This window comes from Silurus meridionalis, chromosome 4 (assembly GCF_014805685.1).
Source record: "Silurus meridionalis isolate SWU-2019-XX chromosome 4, ASM1480568v1, whole genome shotgun sequence".
NCBI lineage: Eukaryota > Metazoa > Chordata > Actinopteri > Siluriformes > Siluridae > Silurus > Silurus meridionalis.
In genome coordinates this window covers 18,459,341-18,476,580 of record NC_060887.1, presented here as the reverse complement: position 1 = coordinate 18,476,580, position 17,240 = coordinate 18,459,341, and the positions used below count along the sequence as shown (strand labels likewise).

The 17,240-nt window shown below is 38.1% G+C and overlaps 2 protein-coding genes across 2 annotated transcripts; both read left to right on the top strand.

The window, feature by feature from the left end:
- The first annotated feature begins 4,756 nt into the window (after nt 1–4,756).
- LOC124384863 (cortexin-2) lies at nt 4,757–7,613 on the top strand. The gene is made up of 2 exons (XM_046847842.1): nt 4,757–4,958; nt 6,057–7,613. The coding sequence occupies exon 2, from the start codon at nt 6,146–6,148 to the stop codon at nt 6,377–6,379; it is 234 nt and encodes a 77-aa protein (XP_046703798.1). The 5' UTR covers nt 4,757–4,958; nt 6,057–6,145; the 3' UTR covers nt 6,380–7,613.
- A 1,194-nt stretch (nt 7,614–8,807) lies between these two features.
- tmem79b (transmembrane protein 79b) lies at nt 8,808–16,205 on the top strand. The gene is made up of 5 exons (XM_046847442.1): nt 8,808–8,964; nt 13,254–13,986; nt 14,227–14,421; nt 14,504–14,720; nt 15,320–16,205. Exons 2-5 carry the CDS (start codon nt 13,359–13,361, stop codon nt 15,519–15,521), a joined length of 1,242 nt encoding a protein of 413 aa, XP_046703398.1. The 5' UTR covers nt 8,808–8,964; nt 13,254–13,358; the 3' UTR covers nt 15,522–16,205.
- Nucleotides 16,206–17,240: the final 1,035 nt, after the last annotated feature.

Sequence of the window (17,240 nt, the reverse complement as noted above, 5' to 3'; positions counted from 1 at the left end):
CATATGCACAGTATGAATCCAACTTGATGATGTTGAAATCATACTGTGCAACAGATCTGGGCTTAATGATGATGTTAAATGCCTCAAGTCAATGGAATGAGTCCAGTAATTCCAGCATGATGCCCTAGATGTGTGCCATGGCAAGCCCCTTAAAGCAATTAATGATATATTGAATATAGTTGCTGCTTAATTTCACTTTTTCTAACTTTACTTCACTTCTACTGATTGGAGCTCAACTTTATTTAATTCAATAGTTCTTCAGAATCACCTAGTTTACAAACATGGAAAACAGCAACACATGTTAAGTTAATTCATAGACATGCCATCACAGATTGTTAATGCCTCCCTTGTTTCTTACCTCACAATATCCAGAACTCCTAAATATCCTCTCATTTAAGTTACTGTTACCCGCTTTTATTATGCTATCAACAAAACGTCTGTTGATAACCTACAGTTATTACAAAATGTAGACTGAAAAATGAGTATCATGGCATCCGTGAACTGCTTTCATGTCCTCTACAGGAACCAGTTTTACTGAATGTTTTTAAAACTCTTAATGGTTTACCTTTCACCTACAGTATAGCTCTGATCTGCTGAACTAATCCTTCTCTTATATCATTAAACCAGTTGCTATTGGTTGTTCCATAATCTTGATTGAAGGCTAAGGGGGATTGTGCCTTAGCAGTGGCTGGACATCAGATGTGCTCCTGCTCTTATAGTTTTTGAATCAAAAGTTCAAAGTGAATTGTAAAATTCAAAATTTTAACTTTTTAAAAATTAGCATTTTACCCCTATTGTTTGTTTATACACTATTGTCTTTTTCCATCTTTTCTTATATTTCTTTCTTTTATAGTTGTCTTTATGTATTTATAGTTGTCCATACCTATCCTTTTGTTTCTCACTGTGATCTTTACAAATAGCTAGGAGCAAATAACTTGGTCAACTTTGGTTGTATTAAATGTGTTTATAAATTACGTAATTACTTACCTACTTAATCATTCACAAGTTATACTTAATGTTCATCCTGGTTCTATCTGCATAAAAGTGTGTGACTACAGACTTACAGGTTATCTGTCCACCAAAGCTTGCAATAACTATTATCTTCTATCTAACCCAGCAGACTAGGAGACAGTCAGATTAAATGCAAGCGTTCCTCACACACACAATCCTTGTATGCTTTGGAGTGGAATTTGATCAATGAATCTTATACACTTCATCATCTGGATATTGGCTCCTTTAAGAGCTCTATGTGGGCTCTCACCATTCTGCTGGAGCCCAAATGAGATCATGTATAATGCCAAATTGAAATTCATCTCTAGAAATACTGCCTTTTTCTCAGCAATCACTTCAGCATACATGGTGGGAGAACTGCATGTCTTATCAATAAGATCACCTTGCAAATATTGTTAGCCAGACGACTGTGGACTGATCCTGTGGCGAAACCCAGGATTTCCGCTCAATGTTACCTACTTTTTTTTTTAAATAACTAATTAATCACTCATTCTTTTATGATTGGGAACTTGCTGTGTTTCTTGTTATAGCCAGTATGTGGCCTACAAAGTGTGGCTATTTGCTCATCAAACCATTCATTTGTGTTCATTTACACCAGAGGAAAGACACAAGTAGCTCCTATGTCTAAACAGAGACGGGTTTACTGGGTTATTGATGTAATCATTTTGGACTACAGGCAGACCTCCAGCATTACATGCCACACTACTAGGAGTGTCTCCAGCTTATGAGTATTATTTATACATATGCTGCTTCAGGAATTCTGTATTTCTGCTGGCTGGGCACCTTCCCCATGTTCTACAGGGTTAACATTGCCCCTCCCCGTGGCTGGGGTGTTAATGTAATTTTTCATTACATATTGCATATGCTTTCCAATTGATTAAAACATAAGGATGACCTCAGTGTTCCCTCGGAACCAGAACTAAACAGATGGGTAGCCTGCAAAAAAGCTCCAAGAACTCAATAAATGTATGTATGCTAATGATATTTATATCACATATCTTCCCAAAGACTTGGCATGCATGTGCATTCAAGCAAGAAGGTATCCTGGTGATTCTGACCATCCCTGGGGGGTTATCTGTTGTTAATAGAACAGCAGTAACATATATAAATTTGCAGTTTTGATTTACCTTGACAATAGTTGCAGTCTTCAAGCAGGTCAGGACAACAGTTGGTTGGCTCAACACTGGTGGCTTTACCTGTGTTGCATGTCATGTGCATTATAGTTTTGTTTTGTTGCTAGAATTGTTTCCTATATTTAGTTCGATTTTGGACATTTAACACCAGACTGTTATTGTTTCTGTCTTCCCTATTGCTACCTTATTAGGATATATAAAACAACTAAACCTGGTTTTGGTTTGTAGTGTACATACATTATTTAGCTACACTCACATACTTCATGATGTACTGCAGTTGAAATTTCACATTTAGACAAGATGTCCCAGACAGGGCATTGACACAGTCTTGTTTTACTGATTTAGTACCTTTAGCTATAAAACACAATGATTTGTTTTATTCCCAGCACAGTCGTCTTGAATATTTGTCTACACTTCATTTAGCTTTCTTTTTTCCAGCTAGCTTGGCAAATGTCATGCTGATGAAACTTAGGAAAACTTGAAAAATTGAACAGTGTCTGTCAGCTGTTGGTGCTCATTGCATCATAGTGTCAGGCTGAAGCATCCTTTGTGTATATGCTATAATACTGACACCAAAAATGACGATTTTTCTGTTTTGCCCACACAGTGCCAAGCGTTACATATGAAAGCAATCCATGATCAGATTACATTCTGCTATTTGAGAATACACATTTTTTTAAGTGTTACTTTAGGGATGACCAACCATTTCATTGACACTGACTTTAAGTCCTGATTGTTTTATACTAGCAGAACCTGTCTTGCTGGGATTCACACACTGTTGATCTAAAAATAATTGCAACATAATTTCTACATTAATCGTAACATAATTGAATTTACTATCAACAGGAAATATTCAAGATTCAGGCCACACTTGGCACTTAATGAAAACCATAATTTTAGCAATATCATAATTTAATAGAAACCAATTGTATGCAATTGTGGTATTATTTGTAGCATATTCGTATAAAGATAAAGCTCTTTCTGTTGCATACAATAGATTGGCCTTGCACCCAGGTGTGTAGTCAGGGCATGTGCTGGTCAACTGGCACAGTCTTTGACCGACATTTTCAATAGGATAGGAAAACCACATACAAAGGATACTGTTCATTGCCTTTAGCTCTGCATTTAACATAGTGATTCCCACTAAACTGACAATTAAACATAGTGACCTGGGTATCTGCACCTTTATATGCACATGGATTCTTATCTTTCCCACCAGTAGACCTCAGTTTGTAAGGTTGGTCAATCACATGTCCTCAGCCCTTATCCTCAACACCGTGCTGAGCTCACTGCTCACCCATTACTAAATTCTTCTGCATAACCTCTTCATCAATAACATCTTTATAAAGTATGCAGATGACACCTCAGTGATCAGTCAGAACAGCAAAAACAATGAATCTGGGGTTCCATCATTAGGCTCACCCTCAATTCCATGAAGAGTGAAGGGTTCGTTGTAGACCAGAAATCTAACATTACAAACACTCCCCTGTTTACATCAACAGGAATAAAGCTTTAAGTTTCTGGGTGTTCTCATCTCTAAAGATCTGTCCTGGCACCAGAACACTTCAACTCTGGTGAGGAAAGCACAATAGCGCCTATACTTTGTGAGGAGACTTAAGAAAGTTGATTAGATTTCACTACTGAATCACTGAGAACATCCTGACCAACTCTATCACAATGTAGTAAGGAAGCTCCACAGTGTGTGAACAGAAAGCCCTGTTGAGAAAAAAGTGCAGCATTAAAACCCAAAGTCCTTCCATTGAGCATTTGCACTAAAGTATATGTCTGCACAGAGAACAAAATTTCATCAGGGACCGTGTTTCAACCTGCATATGAAATTGATGATTAGCACCTGCTTGGTATAACTGGTTTATCATACACCTGACTCTGATCCTACAAAATCCCTGATATTGTGCAAGTTTACAAAATGTAGGAATTGAAAGCCAGAGGGTAGTCACACCAAATATTGATTTGAATTAGATAGTTTTCTGTTCACTCAGTTTGCATTTGCTTTGCATTATGCAATCGTACTTCACAGCATTTCTTCCTCCTAAAACACAGTTCTGTACATGTCAGTTTGGCTTTAGTTTATGCTACTTCAAAGATATCAAGTAAGATTTTGGATCATAGCTGATGTTAGGGAAGTGCTCTAATCCTAAAATCTGAAACATTTGTCAGTAGAGGAAATTTCACTCTGGATTCTCGGATTATATTCCTCTAAATGTATTTAAAATGAGTTGGCATTCAAAGAAAATTCACAGAAAAGTTAATGGGATATTAATAGAATATACATATATTTTTTTATATAATTATAATTATATATACAGTACATATATGTGTGATTATTCTGTATATTATTATTCTGTTCATGACCCAAGTCAGAAATGATGTCTATGATTTGTTGATATGACACGTTCCTAAGCCCTTATTGAATCTTCATGCTTCACTGAAACAGTGATTTGCAGCGAGCCTCGGTTGGATCACACGTCTCTCTCACTCGCCTAGCATTCAGTGAACACACTTTGAGGAATTGCTATGGCAACTGGTTGCTATGGGTGATATGACACCACCACACACTCAATCTGGTAGGGGGGGTTGAGGGAGTTGCACAACAAAAGCCAGGAATGCAAGCAAGGACCAGAAGCTATTATTTTGATTTCTGATCGAATTGAGGGAAGGCATTACAAAAAAAAGTTGAGAAAAGGTACGGCTTTAGGGAAGGTATCACAATGGACGTAAAGACTTTCTCAGTTTATTTTTGCTGTCCATCTGCTTGTCTCTGATGGATCTTTTTTAGCTGCTCTTCCACAACAGGTAAGTGAGTGATTGCATTGCATTCCAAACTGCTAGTGACATGGACCACGAAGCTTCCACTTTCATCACAACTCCTTAGATATATGAGCCAGAGACATAGTAAAAATTGTAAGATGTTATACACTATATAATAAAATGCACAATTTTAGGATGTATCAATATTAAAAATATACAAGGTAGGACATTCCCCATACTGCTGCATGAACAACATAATTCTGTTACCAGAGATATGAAGACATGCATGTGAGTTTTACTGGATTTATGTTTCTGCCGTGTAAACATGTGTAATCATGTTAGTATGTGGAATTGGAATTCAGTGCCATTACAGTGCAATAGATATGATAAGATGACTTATATACGAGTAGTTAAAGAGTTACAGGTACGGCACATGCAAAATGCTCGTACATTATGAAATCGTGAAATTTCGCAGGGAGTGCCGGGTCTATTATTGGGTACTGACATCAAAGAAGTGTAGCGTTGTAGGGTCACAGCCTTCAGTGGAGCCGGTTATTTTAACACATTCGATTATGAAAAAGCCAGCTCACCTTTTTCACCTTTTTCATGCTATGTATTAAAAAAGGTTTGAAGTGTTTTCTGATTTTATATATAAAAATTTTGTGTATATATATATATATATATATATATATATATATATATATATATATATATATATATATATATATATATATATATATATACATATAAAAATATATTAATGTGTACATTGTTATATATATATATATATATATATATATATGGTTCACAATACAAACCATCTAAATTCATAGCAGTACATGCAGAATATAACCAGGCATATGGCATTAGAAAGCCTTTTAAAGCCTTGCGATTTCACTTAAAAGCAGATATTTATGTAACAACATCTCTCATATGTTATTTTTAATACGTGTTTTCATAACGAACACGGAGTACAGCGGTAAGGAGGATGGGACTGAAGCATGGCACATTCTGTTTTTAGTTACACTTCCTTTTTATTTATTTATTTATTTTTTTCTAGAACCTTCTCCAAAATTAAACTCTGACCATGTTTTTATAGATAAAAAATTTATGAACCTGATGGTATTACAATGCTTTTGGCAGGAAACTTGTTGAATCTGAGGCTGGTCGTGATGGCTACATGCCACTGAGGCCGTGGTGATAGAGACTTGTGAGTTACAGAGAAGCTGAGGATGGCAGAGCACCTCCACAGCAGCACGCTGTCTGCGTCAGGGGCCACTCAGCCCATCCCTTTCCTCACCCTTGAGCAAAAGGCTGCCTTTGTGTTTGTGCTGCTCCTCTTCATTTTCCTGGGCCTGCTGATCGTGCGCTGTTTCCGCATTCTGCTGGACCCTTACAGCAGCATGCCTTCTTCCACATGGACAGACTACATGGAAAAAGACACATTTGACTATCGCATCGCCTGAGGGACTGCTTGGGCTTGGCCGGTCATGACGCCACATGATGGCTACCTCACAGTCTCCAAAACAGAGTCGAATAACGCCTCTATGCTGGTGGTGTGGTGGCATGATGTCTGATTTTTGAAAAAACAAAACACGTGTTCTACTATACATTTCTTCCATTTGCACTTATGGAATAATTTGCTGCCAGCACAATACCTCACCTCACCTCAATTTCACCACACCTGATAAGTGATGTCACATCCAGGTTTCCTGAGAATTATTAGCGATGACATACCCGAAGCTAAAACTAGCCAATTACCTATCATAAACAGTTTATCTTATGTTGATGCAGTGTTTATTATTATTTTTACAATGAGGGTAAATCCTTTACTAAACTTATCACTCCACTACCTTTATAGAACTTAAAGTGCTTTGGTTTAGAGATTGTAAAAATCTTCTGAGCTCTTCGTTGAGAAAGTCCTGAGCTTTTGGCCTTATGATTCAGTGTGTTTACAGAGCTGCCGGGGAAAAAAAAATCCTGGCCTCATTGTTATTAAGCTAAATGTCAATCAATGTAATGACCAAGCAGCCTTCTTAGGCATCTGGATGAGAGCTTTGACAAGTTCCTCCTTTCTCTCTTACTCTCTTTCTGTCTTTTTCTCTCTGCAGTGTGCTTTAATAGGGTGTGTCTGATGTGGTGCATATTGTTCAACGGTATTTTCCTAATCACAGAAATGAACTGTTCATTCAAATGGTGTGAATTCACTGTTGTGCACAAGCATCAGTGCATTATTGATTTCGCAAATGCTCTGGTGCAAAGCTGTGATTAGCTTAACTACATGTTTTTAAAAGAGATCCAGCTCACATAAACAAGAAATGTGTCTACGATGTGCAAACGATATGAATTGCCATTTCAGTGCCTGTTTTTATTTAATTTTACTACCTGCTATTGATTTATAGTCTGTATAGTTGAGACTGCTCTGTTTGAAACTGTCACTGGAGGCAGTTATTGCCACAGCACATTAAGCTCTAGTGTCAGGAATTACAGTAGTCATTACAATGCACATTGAGAGTGTGTGTGCATGTGCGAGTGTGTGTGTGTGTGTGTGTGTGTGTGTGTGTGTGTGTTTGATATATTAGGTACTTGATACTAAGACTCTTCAGAAAGACCATGTGCCATGTGGTTTACAAGTAGGTCTTGCATTTGATGTGCTTTTTATATTTGTTTCCAAATAAAGATAAATGTATTTCTCCCAAATTTCCCAATGATAGAATTCTGTCAAATTATTTGATATACTAAATGACTTACAGGCAGATACAGAGATTTCTTTCTTTTAGAGCACGATGCTTTTAGAATTTACTTTTTGAGATGACAAACATTCTTACATTTTGTTACAAAAGGTGTGTTTTATAGGAAGGTAATAAGAATAATAAGGAATAGGAATTAGAAATAGGAAATAGAAATTCCTTAAAAAGTAATTGTCATAGCCAATCACCAATAATACAGTTATTAAAAAATTTGACCCATACAGTTATTTATATTTAGTTAATATAAAGTTATAATACACCATTCTTAATTAAAATTTTCAGACTTATTTTGTAGCAGTAAATAATTTTGTAGTATAAAATGAATTGGTTTCACTGTGAGACTAAAATACCATTTGGTAGAAATGCTTTAGTCATATTAATGAATCATTCACTGTTGACCTCTATGATCGCCAATAATAATCATTTAAGGTTACTAATATTAAAACATAGCAAGAAACTCAAATCAAGGAGATTGTCTTTATTTCCTTACATTAGTATGTAATGATGAATCGCCACTTTGGACTGAAAAGAGCAATATTTTACAGTAGGCTGATGTGCGATTTGGCACCACATTAGCAGTATGGACCATTTACATTTACGGCATTTGGCAGATGCCCTTTTGCAAAGCGACTTACATTTATCTCATTTATACAACTGTACAGTTGAGTTTTCAGTGAACTCACAACCTTCTAATCAGAAGTCCAAAATCTTAACTACCACTTCCCCCAGTTTATTAAGCCATAATGGGATAAAGAACGCCTACTGACACAGAACTCAATTTGTGAAAATGTATAGCAACCAATTAATTAATTAATGGATTAATTAATAAAGTCTTTAATATCACCATCATCATTAACATCATCATCATCACCACAGAGTTCACTGTCAATGTGATAATAATACAATTAAAATGAAACCAATTGAGTTCTGTATCCTAATGAGGTTTAAAAAACTTCTTTAGAAGAAGAAGGAGAAAACATTGTTGGACTTGATCTCTCACACACAGTGGCTTTAGGTGTTTATGTGTGTATAATACTTTAAATGAGACGTGTTTACACTGTAAATGTTAGAAAAGCTCCCTATTGTGGCCTGTGCTCATTCTAACCTACAACAAGCAGGACACCACCAGTAGACGGCGCATGCAGACAGAGGGGGAAGGAAAGTTAAAAACACACTTACACACTCCGAGGCACCTGGACACACCTGCAAACTTCCACTTCCGGAAATTTCAACAAGAGCTGGAGCTCGTTCCGCTGGGAAATCTGACCAAACCTCCTGGATATCTATGCTACAGAATTTGGGTACGTGTACTGGAAATATAATGGGCCTTACACCTGATCTTTAACTGGTGTCTATATAACTCGAGTTTTTGGGGACTTCCGGGTTCCTCTGTCGCGATTCACCTGTCAGTGTCATGCGGCTACAAATACACGGGCCTGGGACTGGTGACTCTGAACCGTATTCTACTCTAATAAAGACGTCACTGGTCTTTTCTACTTTATAATAGTTAATGTTAAAAATGCTGACATTTGTTTTTTACAGCTTTATAGTGTTTGTTTCAGTGTGGGAAATAAAAATGCGTGGCGCGTTGAGCTCAGTGTCGCCATCCCACACCGAGAGTTCCTCATTCCCTCGATACCAGACATCCGTCTACCATTGCAATACAGATACTGTCATTTCATGCGTTTTTACTTCCTACTTAATACATTTTTCACATTTGTTACTCAGGCGTGCACTCTCGGCCAAACAAGTTTCAGATAATAACTAAAAGTTATTTTTCTTGAAATAATTGATGTGGTTCAAAATCCATATGTTTCAGATTCCATACAAACATTTTGATAATTCCTGTAGAGATCTGCTGGTGTATGTAGATTTTTGTAGAGGTCTGTAGAGGTTTGCTGGGGTCTGTAGAGGTTGCTGGGGTCTGCAGAGGTTTGCTGGGGTCTGTAAAGGTTTGCTGGGGTCCGTAGAGGTTTGCTGGGGTCTGTAGAGGTTTCCTGGGGTCTGTAGAGGTTTGCTGGGGTCTGTAGAGGTCCGTAAAGGTTTGCAGGGGTCTGTAAAGGTTTGTAGAGAGCCGTAAAGGTTTGCTGGGGTTTGTAAAGATCCGTAAAGGTTGCTGGGGTCTGTAGAGGTTTGCTGGGGTCTGTAGAGGTTGATTGAAGTCTGTAAAGGTTTGCTGGGGTCTGTAAAGGTTTGCTGGGGTCTGTAGAGGTCTGTAAAGGTTTGTAGAGATCCGTAAAGTTTTGCTGGGGTCTGCAGAGGTTTGCTGGGGTCTGTAGAGGTTTGCTGAGGTTTGCTGGGGTCTGTAGAGGTGTGTAGAGGTCCGTAAAGGTTTGCTGAAGCCTGTACAGGTTTGCTGGGGTCTGTAACGATTTGTAGCGGTCCATAAAGGTTTGCTGGGGTCCGTAGAGGTTTGCTGGGGTCTGTAAAGGTTTGTAGAGGTCTGTAAAGGTTTCCTGGGTTCTGTAGAGGTCTGTAAAGGTTTGCTAAAGCCTGTACAGGTTTGCTGGGGTCTGTAACGATTTGTAGCGGTCTATAAAGGTTTGCTGGGGTCCGTAGAGGTTTGCTGGGGTCTGTAAAGGTTTGTAGAGGTCTGTAAAGGTTTCCTGGGTTCTGTAGAGGTCTGTAAAGGTTTGCTAAAGCCTGTAGAGGTTTACTGGGGTCTGTAAAGGTTTGTAGAGATCCGTAAAGGTTTGCTGGGATCTGTAGAGGTTTGTAGAGGTCCGTAAAGGTTTACTGGGGTCTGTAAAGGTCTGTAGATTTCTGTAAATGTTTGCTGAAGTCAGTCGAATTTTTCTGAGTTTTGCTGGGTCCTGTAGAGGTTTGCTGAGGTCTGAAGAGGTCTATGGAGGGTTGTAGAGGTTTTGCCGAGGTCTTTTGAAGGCATATGTGTTGAGGTCTTTAAGTCTTGCTGAGGTATGAGGCGGTGTGCTGGAGTCTGTAGACATATCACTATCAATTTATCAATATAACTTACAAACCCGATTCCAAAAAAGGTGGGACACTGTACAAATTGTCAATAAAAAATTAATGCAATAATTTACATAAACTTATATTTTATTCACAATAGAATATAGATAATATATCAATTGTTGAAAGTGAGACATTTTGAAATGTCATGCCAAATATTGGCTCATTTTGGATTTCATGAAAGCTACACATTCCAAAAAGTTGGGACAGGTAGCAATAAGAGGCCGGAAAAATTAAATGTACATATAAGGAACAGCTGGAGGACCAATTTGCAACTTATTAGGTCAGTTGGAGACATGATTGGGTATAAAAAAAAAAGCCTCTTAGAGTGGCAGTGTCTCTCAGAAGTCAAGATGGGCAGAGGATCACCAAGTCCCCCAATGCTGCGGCGAAAAATAGTGGAGCAATATCAGAAAGGATATCTAAACATGATTCAGAAGTGTAGGCCACAAACTGCATCAATTACAACATCATGGCTGCGTAGAAGAAGGATCCGGGTACTGAAATGGCTTGCAGTCCAGATCTTTCACCCATAGAAAACATTTGGTGCATCATAAAGAGGAAGATGCGACAAAGAAGACCTAAGATAGTTGACCATCTAGAAGCCTGTATTAGACAAGAATGGGACAACATTCCTATTCCTAAACTTGAGTAACTTGTCTCCTCAGTCCCCATGCAGACTGTTAAAAAAAGAAGGGATGCCACACAGTGGTAAACATGGCCTTGTCCCAAGTTTTTTGAGATGTGTTGATGCCATGACATTTAAAAACAGCTTATTTTTCCCTTAAAATTACTGTATTTTTCAGACTATAAGCCGCTACTTTTTTCCCACGTTTTGAACCCCGCGGCTTAAACAAGAAGCGGCTAATTTATGGATTTTTCCTGGGTTGTTCCCGGTTTCACAAACTTCAAGCCAAAAAACTGAGTGACATAACATTAGACCGATGAAATTTCCAAACGGAAACGAAAAAACGCACCTCACCTGTGTTCTGAACTGCACGGCATCGGGAGAAAAACTTCCACCGGTGTTGATTTTTAAACGCACGACGATGCCAAAAGATAAACTCCTGAGAGAAATACAGTGGTACCTTAACCTACGAGTTTAATTCGTTCCGTGGACAAGCTTGTATCTCAATTTGCTTGCACATCAAATCAGTTTTTCATATTAAAAATACTTAAAATGGCATTAATCCGTTCCAACCGTCAAAATGACACCCCTTTTTTGTTTCATGTTATTAAATTGGAAAATACATTTCTAAATAACAAATCTGGTATAAAAACATAATAAAAGAGTATGTAAAGATATAATAAGGTTTTATGCAGTGTATTTTCCTTGGAGATAAGACGACTTGAGCTAACGAAACCACTGGTGGGGGGGGGGTGTTGTGTGTGTGTGTGTCAGTGTGTGTGTGTGGAGGGGGGTAGAGGCGATAAGCGGAGGCGGAGGGAAAACTCGTTTTTTACTATCTCTCCTGTACACTACGTATCCCTAAACTTTAAATTTTTACTTTTTCTTCTTTGCTTATCCTAATTTTCGTCACAATCTTCGCTTTCTGGCTTCGCTTTGCCATCTAGCAGCGGCGTCTCGAGCTCGCAATTTTTTGCTTGTGTAACAAAGCAAAAAAATCGTTGAGTGACCGCTCGTACATGGGAAAACTCGTACATTAATGCACTCGTAGGTCAAGGTACCACTGTAGTTGTGAAAGGAAAGAGGAAGACAGTGAACAATGACTTACTTGGTCAGCTACTGTTTAGACACAAGCCGTTGTAACGCGTTGAGTCTGGGTGAAGGGAGAGCTCACTAAAACTCCAGTTGCAACAGAAATCATATAAGCACAGACAGGTTTCCAAAACTCGTGCTTTTTTTATTTTTCTTGGCAACAGCGTTATGGGTTAGTCAAAGAACCTTAGAAATGAGCATCAGAAAATAATAAGGACATAATCCTCAGTCTTACACACACGCAGTAATACCGGAAGAATGCAGTGACATGCTGTTCCCAAAATACCGCTATGCTCTTAATAGAAGCGCAACATATTGCATTTAGTGTCTTTCGTTAAAGCCTGTGTAAAGGTCATTCGTTTCAGTGTAGACACCTGCAGCTCATAAACAGGTGCGGCTTATTTATGTTAAAAATAAAAATCTTTGTCAAATTCAGTGGGTGCGACTTATATAAGGGTGCGCTTTATAGTCCGGAAATTACGGTATACATTTTCTCAGTTTAAACATTTGATTTGTCATCTATGTTGTATTCTGAATAAAATATTGAAATTTGAAACTTCCACATCATTGAATTTTGGTTTTATTCACAATTTGTAGTGTCCCAACTTTTTTGGAATTGGGTTTGTACTTTAACTCAAAACATATGCTTGCCAAACATTTGACATAACTGTTTAAATTGAGTATAATGAAATAAGTTGGCAAATTTTACTGTAATTTTCTTTATTAAGTTAGGATTTCTTGGTTATGCAGCACAGATGCAAGAGAGATGATACTGACTGACCTGTTGTCACAGAATTAGAAGTTTTGTGGAAAAGAAAAGTAGATTTTCTTAACAGTGTAAATTATTGAAGTATGATATGGACTTATTGCGTATTGATCTACTACTTTTTTATTTCCCAGAAAAGAGAAACGCAAATGTGATCCCTGTTCTGCGAGATGGCCTTTGATGAACACTTGGATCATATTTAATGCACCACAGCATAAGTTTTAATATTGCAGTTCAAGATGTCTGAGGAACTTACTACGGATTCTGTTATAGTACTCAAAGCTCATCCAGTTCTGCCTCCAGAACCTTCTGTTCCTGACTGCGAAATCGAAACGAAGATAAACACAGACATGAAAAGATCAGAAGAAAAGATCAGTGGTGCTGAAACAGAGCCAAGCACATTGCCCTGGCCTGGAGACAAGTCTGATCAACTTGGCAAGATAGAAAAAAAAGCATCTGATTTGAAACTAGAGCAGAGCAAAATGGATCTTGTAGGAGAGAAGTTGAGTAAGAGGTCAGATAGCGGGTCTATTCGTGGGGGAGTAAGCAGGACGGAGAGCGAGAGAGAGTTTGGTGGGCAAGAAAAGCAGGCAGCCTGCAAAGACTGTGTGGAAGGAAAGCAGCCTGAGCTAATGGAGAAGGTTCCACACTTAGAGATTAAGGTGGATGAGGTGAACAGTATGCCAGAGAAAGCAGCCGGGGTCTTCAGTCCGAATGTCATGCGTTCTGTCAGCATGCCTGATCCACCCAGGTGCAGGTCAGAAATTTGGGACGAGGAGGAGGAGAAACATCCCTTCATTGGGCAAGAAGACACATTTCAAAATGGATACTACGATGACTATTCCAGACACAACAAGCTGCAAATCTGTAAGCAACAAACCTATGTTTTTTTTTTTTTACTGTAACTTTTTGTTACTCTAAATGTGTATGTTTTGATTTTTTCCTTAATGTTCTAAATTTAATCAGGCCTCTAATATAAGTTTCGGGGGGGGAAAAAATGCATATTTAAATTTTTGGCTTCACTAAGGACAAAAGCAGTGATTATAAAGCATTCACGTGTCTCATGGGGTCATTATTATTTATATGTATATATTTATTTTGTTCAAGGTTCATGTGCTGGACCATACCGTGATGTGCTGAAAATAGGTGTATCTATATTCATGTCAGCTCTGATCTTCCCTGTCCTGGTTTGGGGTGGTCACACTTTCTTACCCTTTGATGCCCCTCTACTGGATAGCGCCCCATTAAGGCTGGTTTACACACTGCGTTGTTCAGTCTTTGCGGTCATACCGATTGTCCTGGGTAAGAAAAAAAACAAGATATTTTCTCATATTTGCAAGATTTCTTATACAACCTTGACTTCAGGTGACTTCTACTCATTCAGGTGTGTTGGTGCTGGGTGTGTCCCGTGTGCGCTACCGTTCTCTGAAACCCCATTGTGACGGAGAGGTTGAAGAGGTGAATATTCACCGCCGATACGTTGACGACTCCGTCTCACTCTTTCTCCTGCACTTCCTTCAACTTGGTGTTTTGGCTGTTTATCTGAACCAGAACCTTCTCAAACTGGTGCCTCTTCTCACCATCATCTTTGCCATTGGCAGGTATGTCAGCTTTTATTCAAATAGATGTATCCGTTGCTTAGGATGCTAGGAAATGTGGGTGTGGTAATACCTATAACTTTCAGAATAAATAATATTTTATAATATATATTATAATATAAGCAATAAAGAAACAAACTAAGAACCAACTCCCATATTGGGAAACTACAAGGTGCTAAAATTCATGATGTCTTCCTTAAACGTGTGTAAATCTCTCAGCAGAAATAAAACAATTTATATGAACAATGATATGCTATATCTTTATCATTTTCATCTACTGTGTCTGCCTGTGAATGAGAGACAACATATTTGAGTGTGTTAATTAGTTACATGTGATGCCACATGTATCCTGTTAAATACCGTCGCAACCCCAACGTATAACAACTTCCTGTTTCCTGTAACAATTCCCAAAGGCACAATATGCTAAAATGTAAAAATCCAGTGTATCAGGGTGTATTATAGAGGCACTAGAGGTTTATAACTAGATGCACATCCATTTGTTTGCCTTTCACACACTTCAAAGTGTGTGTGTTTTTGCAACATTTATTCGGCACTCACATACAAACAATGGTGGCCTTCAACAGTGTTTGTGTAACCCACAGGGTGGTGTACTGGATTGCAGCAGCGTGGGGCAGCAGCCTGAGGGGTTTTGGGTTCGGGTTCTCCTTTTTGCCTATGATGACCATGTTGGTGGCCAACCTGTACTTCATCTTCATGGCTGATTCTGCTGGTTCAATCTTTACTCAGGATGACCAGGAAACACCCGACCCTCCTCAGGAGTACAGGCAGAGGTTCTGGGGATAGTGAGAGAGAATTTCTTCATCTGTGCTTTCATTTGTGTTTATTATCTTTTCATTTTTGGTAGTTTTATATAACATGGATTAAAAGACTACATGGAAGTGTTAGTACTGGCTTGGCTGGAATTACACTGGGTAAAAAGGTGTGTGTGTGTGTGTGTGTGTGTGTGTGTGTGTGTGTGTGTGTGTGTGTGTGGTTGGGGGGGGGGGGGTGTACTCGAGTCATGTGAACAATAGTGCTACTAAGCAAAATTCCAGATAAACACTTTCATGACAGCAGGTTACTTCAATTAAATTGCTTATGAATGCAACACGAGCAGATGTGGAAAGATTTTTTTCATAGTCCTAATTGTTTCTTTCTAATGCCTACAGAACACACTGATGGATTTCTTGCTGAATGGAGTTTTAAAATATGGATTTTGTGTGTGCAATATACCTGAAAGATGGTCTTTCATTCTTAATTGAAAATGAGAGTACAAAGGAGCGAAACAATCATCCTCCATTTTGTAGTACTTTCAATTTGGATTTTCTCCTGCACATTACATTGGGTATGAATTATTTACATTTGTTCAAAAAAGGGAAGCAATTTCACATTTGGCAGATAAGGACGTCAGTGTTAAGAACATTGAATTGTCTTTTTTTCTTTCATGCTTTTGTAAAAACTCTTGTAAATAAAATACAACTAATTTTCTTTTGTTCTATTAAATCATGTAATTATACTGTAAAACGGTGATAACAGACGACAGTGGTCTCTTTCAGAACTAGTGAAGTTTTCCCATTTTGTGTGTATTATTGCTGAATACTAATAGCAGAATGATATCTAATATAAAATAGTCTATTTAAGGTTCCACTTTTTATCACACTTCTCTGGCCATTTTCACCACCCTGAGAGACCCAGTGGTGTGATGTAGAGGGTGATTTCCTCCAGATGTAGTGGAGGCCGTTTATCAAACTACAAGGGTTTATATAATTCATTCAAATTCAGGACAAATAGTGCAAACACCAGACTGAGAGGTGCATCATGAACTGCCCAGTCTGCACGTGTCATTGATTTTCATTCGTAAAGCTCCTAAATGTCGTATCTGGAACTTTCTCTGGCCTGTCAAGGACTGTCCACACTTTGACCACAGTGTTGCGGGGTCTTTAGTCCAATTATTATCCATTTTATTATCATACTTTGAAGGCTTGATCATACTCTCTTGGTACAAAACTGCCTGTGTATCCCCCACCCCAAGCTTTCTATAGGCTTATAGGCTGCACATGGGCCACATAGAAATGTTATTACCTATTAGTACTTGGCAAAAAAAAAGATCAAATGGAAAGAGTCACTATAATTACTTTTTTTCACACCTTGTCTTTATACCTGCTGTTTTTTTTGTTTTTCATTGAATCCTTATATTTATCATTATCTATGATGAAAAATAAAATGAGAATGTACTCTATTATAATTCTGTATTAACACCAAATTCAAAGAAAGTTTGCATGTATAAAAATGTCTAATCTATATAGTTTTGCACTTACCTTAATAAACTAGAAATAATATTTTTTTTAGCTTGGCCTATGTTCTTGTAGATTTTTATGATACTCTCACTATTTCCAACACATTCCAGATTGAGCAAAGAATATTGCAGTTATGACTGTGAAACCATTGTATCTTTTATCCTGTACAACACGTCAGAGCACAAGCTAAGATTTATGTTTAAACCGTACAAACCAAACACAGGAA

What these genes read in the sequence shown, in the direction of transcription:
- LOC124384863 (XM_046847842.1), top strand. Translation starts at nt 6,146, where the DNA reads ATGGCAGAGCACCTCCACAGCAGCACGCTGTCTGCGTCAGGGGCCACT.
- tmem79b (XM_046847442.1), top strand. Translation starts at nt 13,359, where the DNA reads ATGTCTGAGGAACTTACTACGGATTCTGTTATAGTACTCAAAGCTCAT. An exon ending in ACACAACAAGCTGCAAATCT is followed by an intron (nt 13,987 to 14,226) that starts GTAAGCAACAAA and finishes ATTTTGTTCAAG; the next exon opens with GTTCATGTGCTGGACCATAC. An exon ending in GGTCATACCGATTGTCCTGG is followed by an intron (nt 14,422 to 14,503) that starts GTAAGAAAAAAA and finishes CTACTCATTCAG; the next exon opens with GTGTGTTGGTGCTGGGTGTG.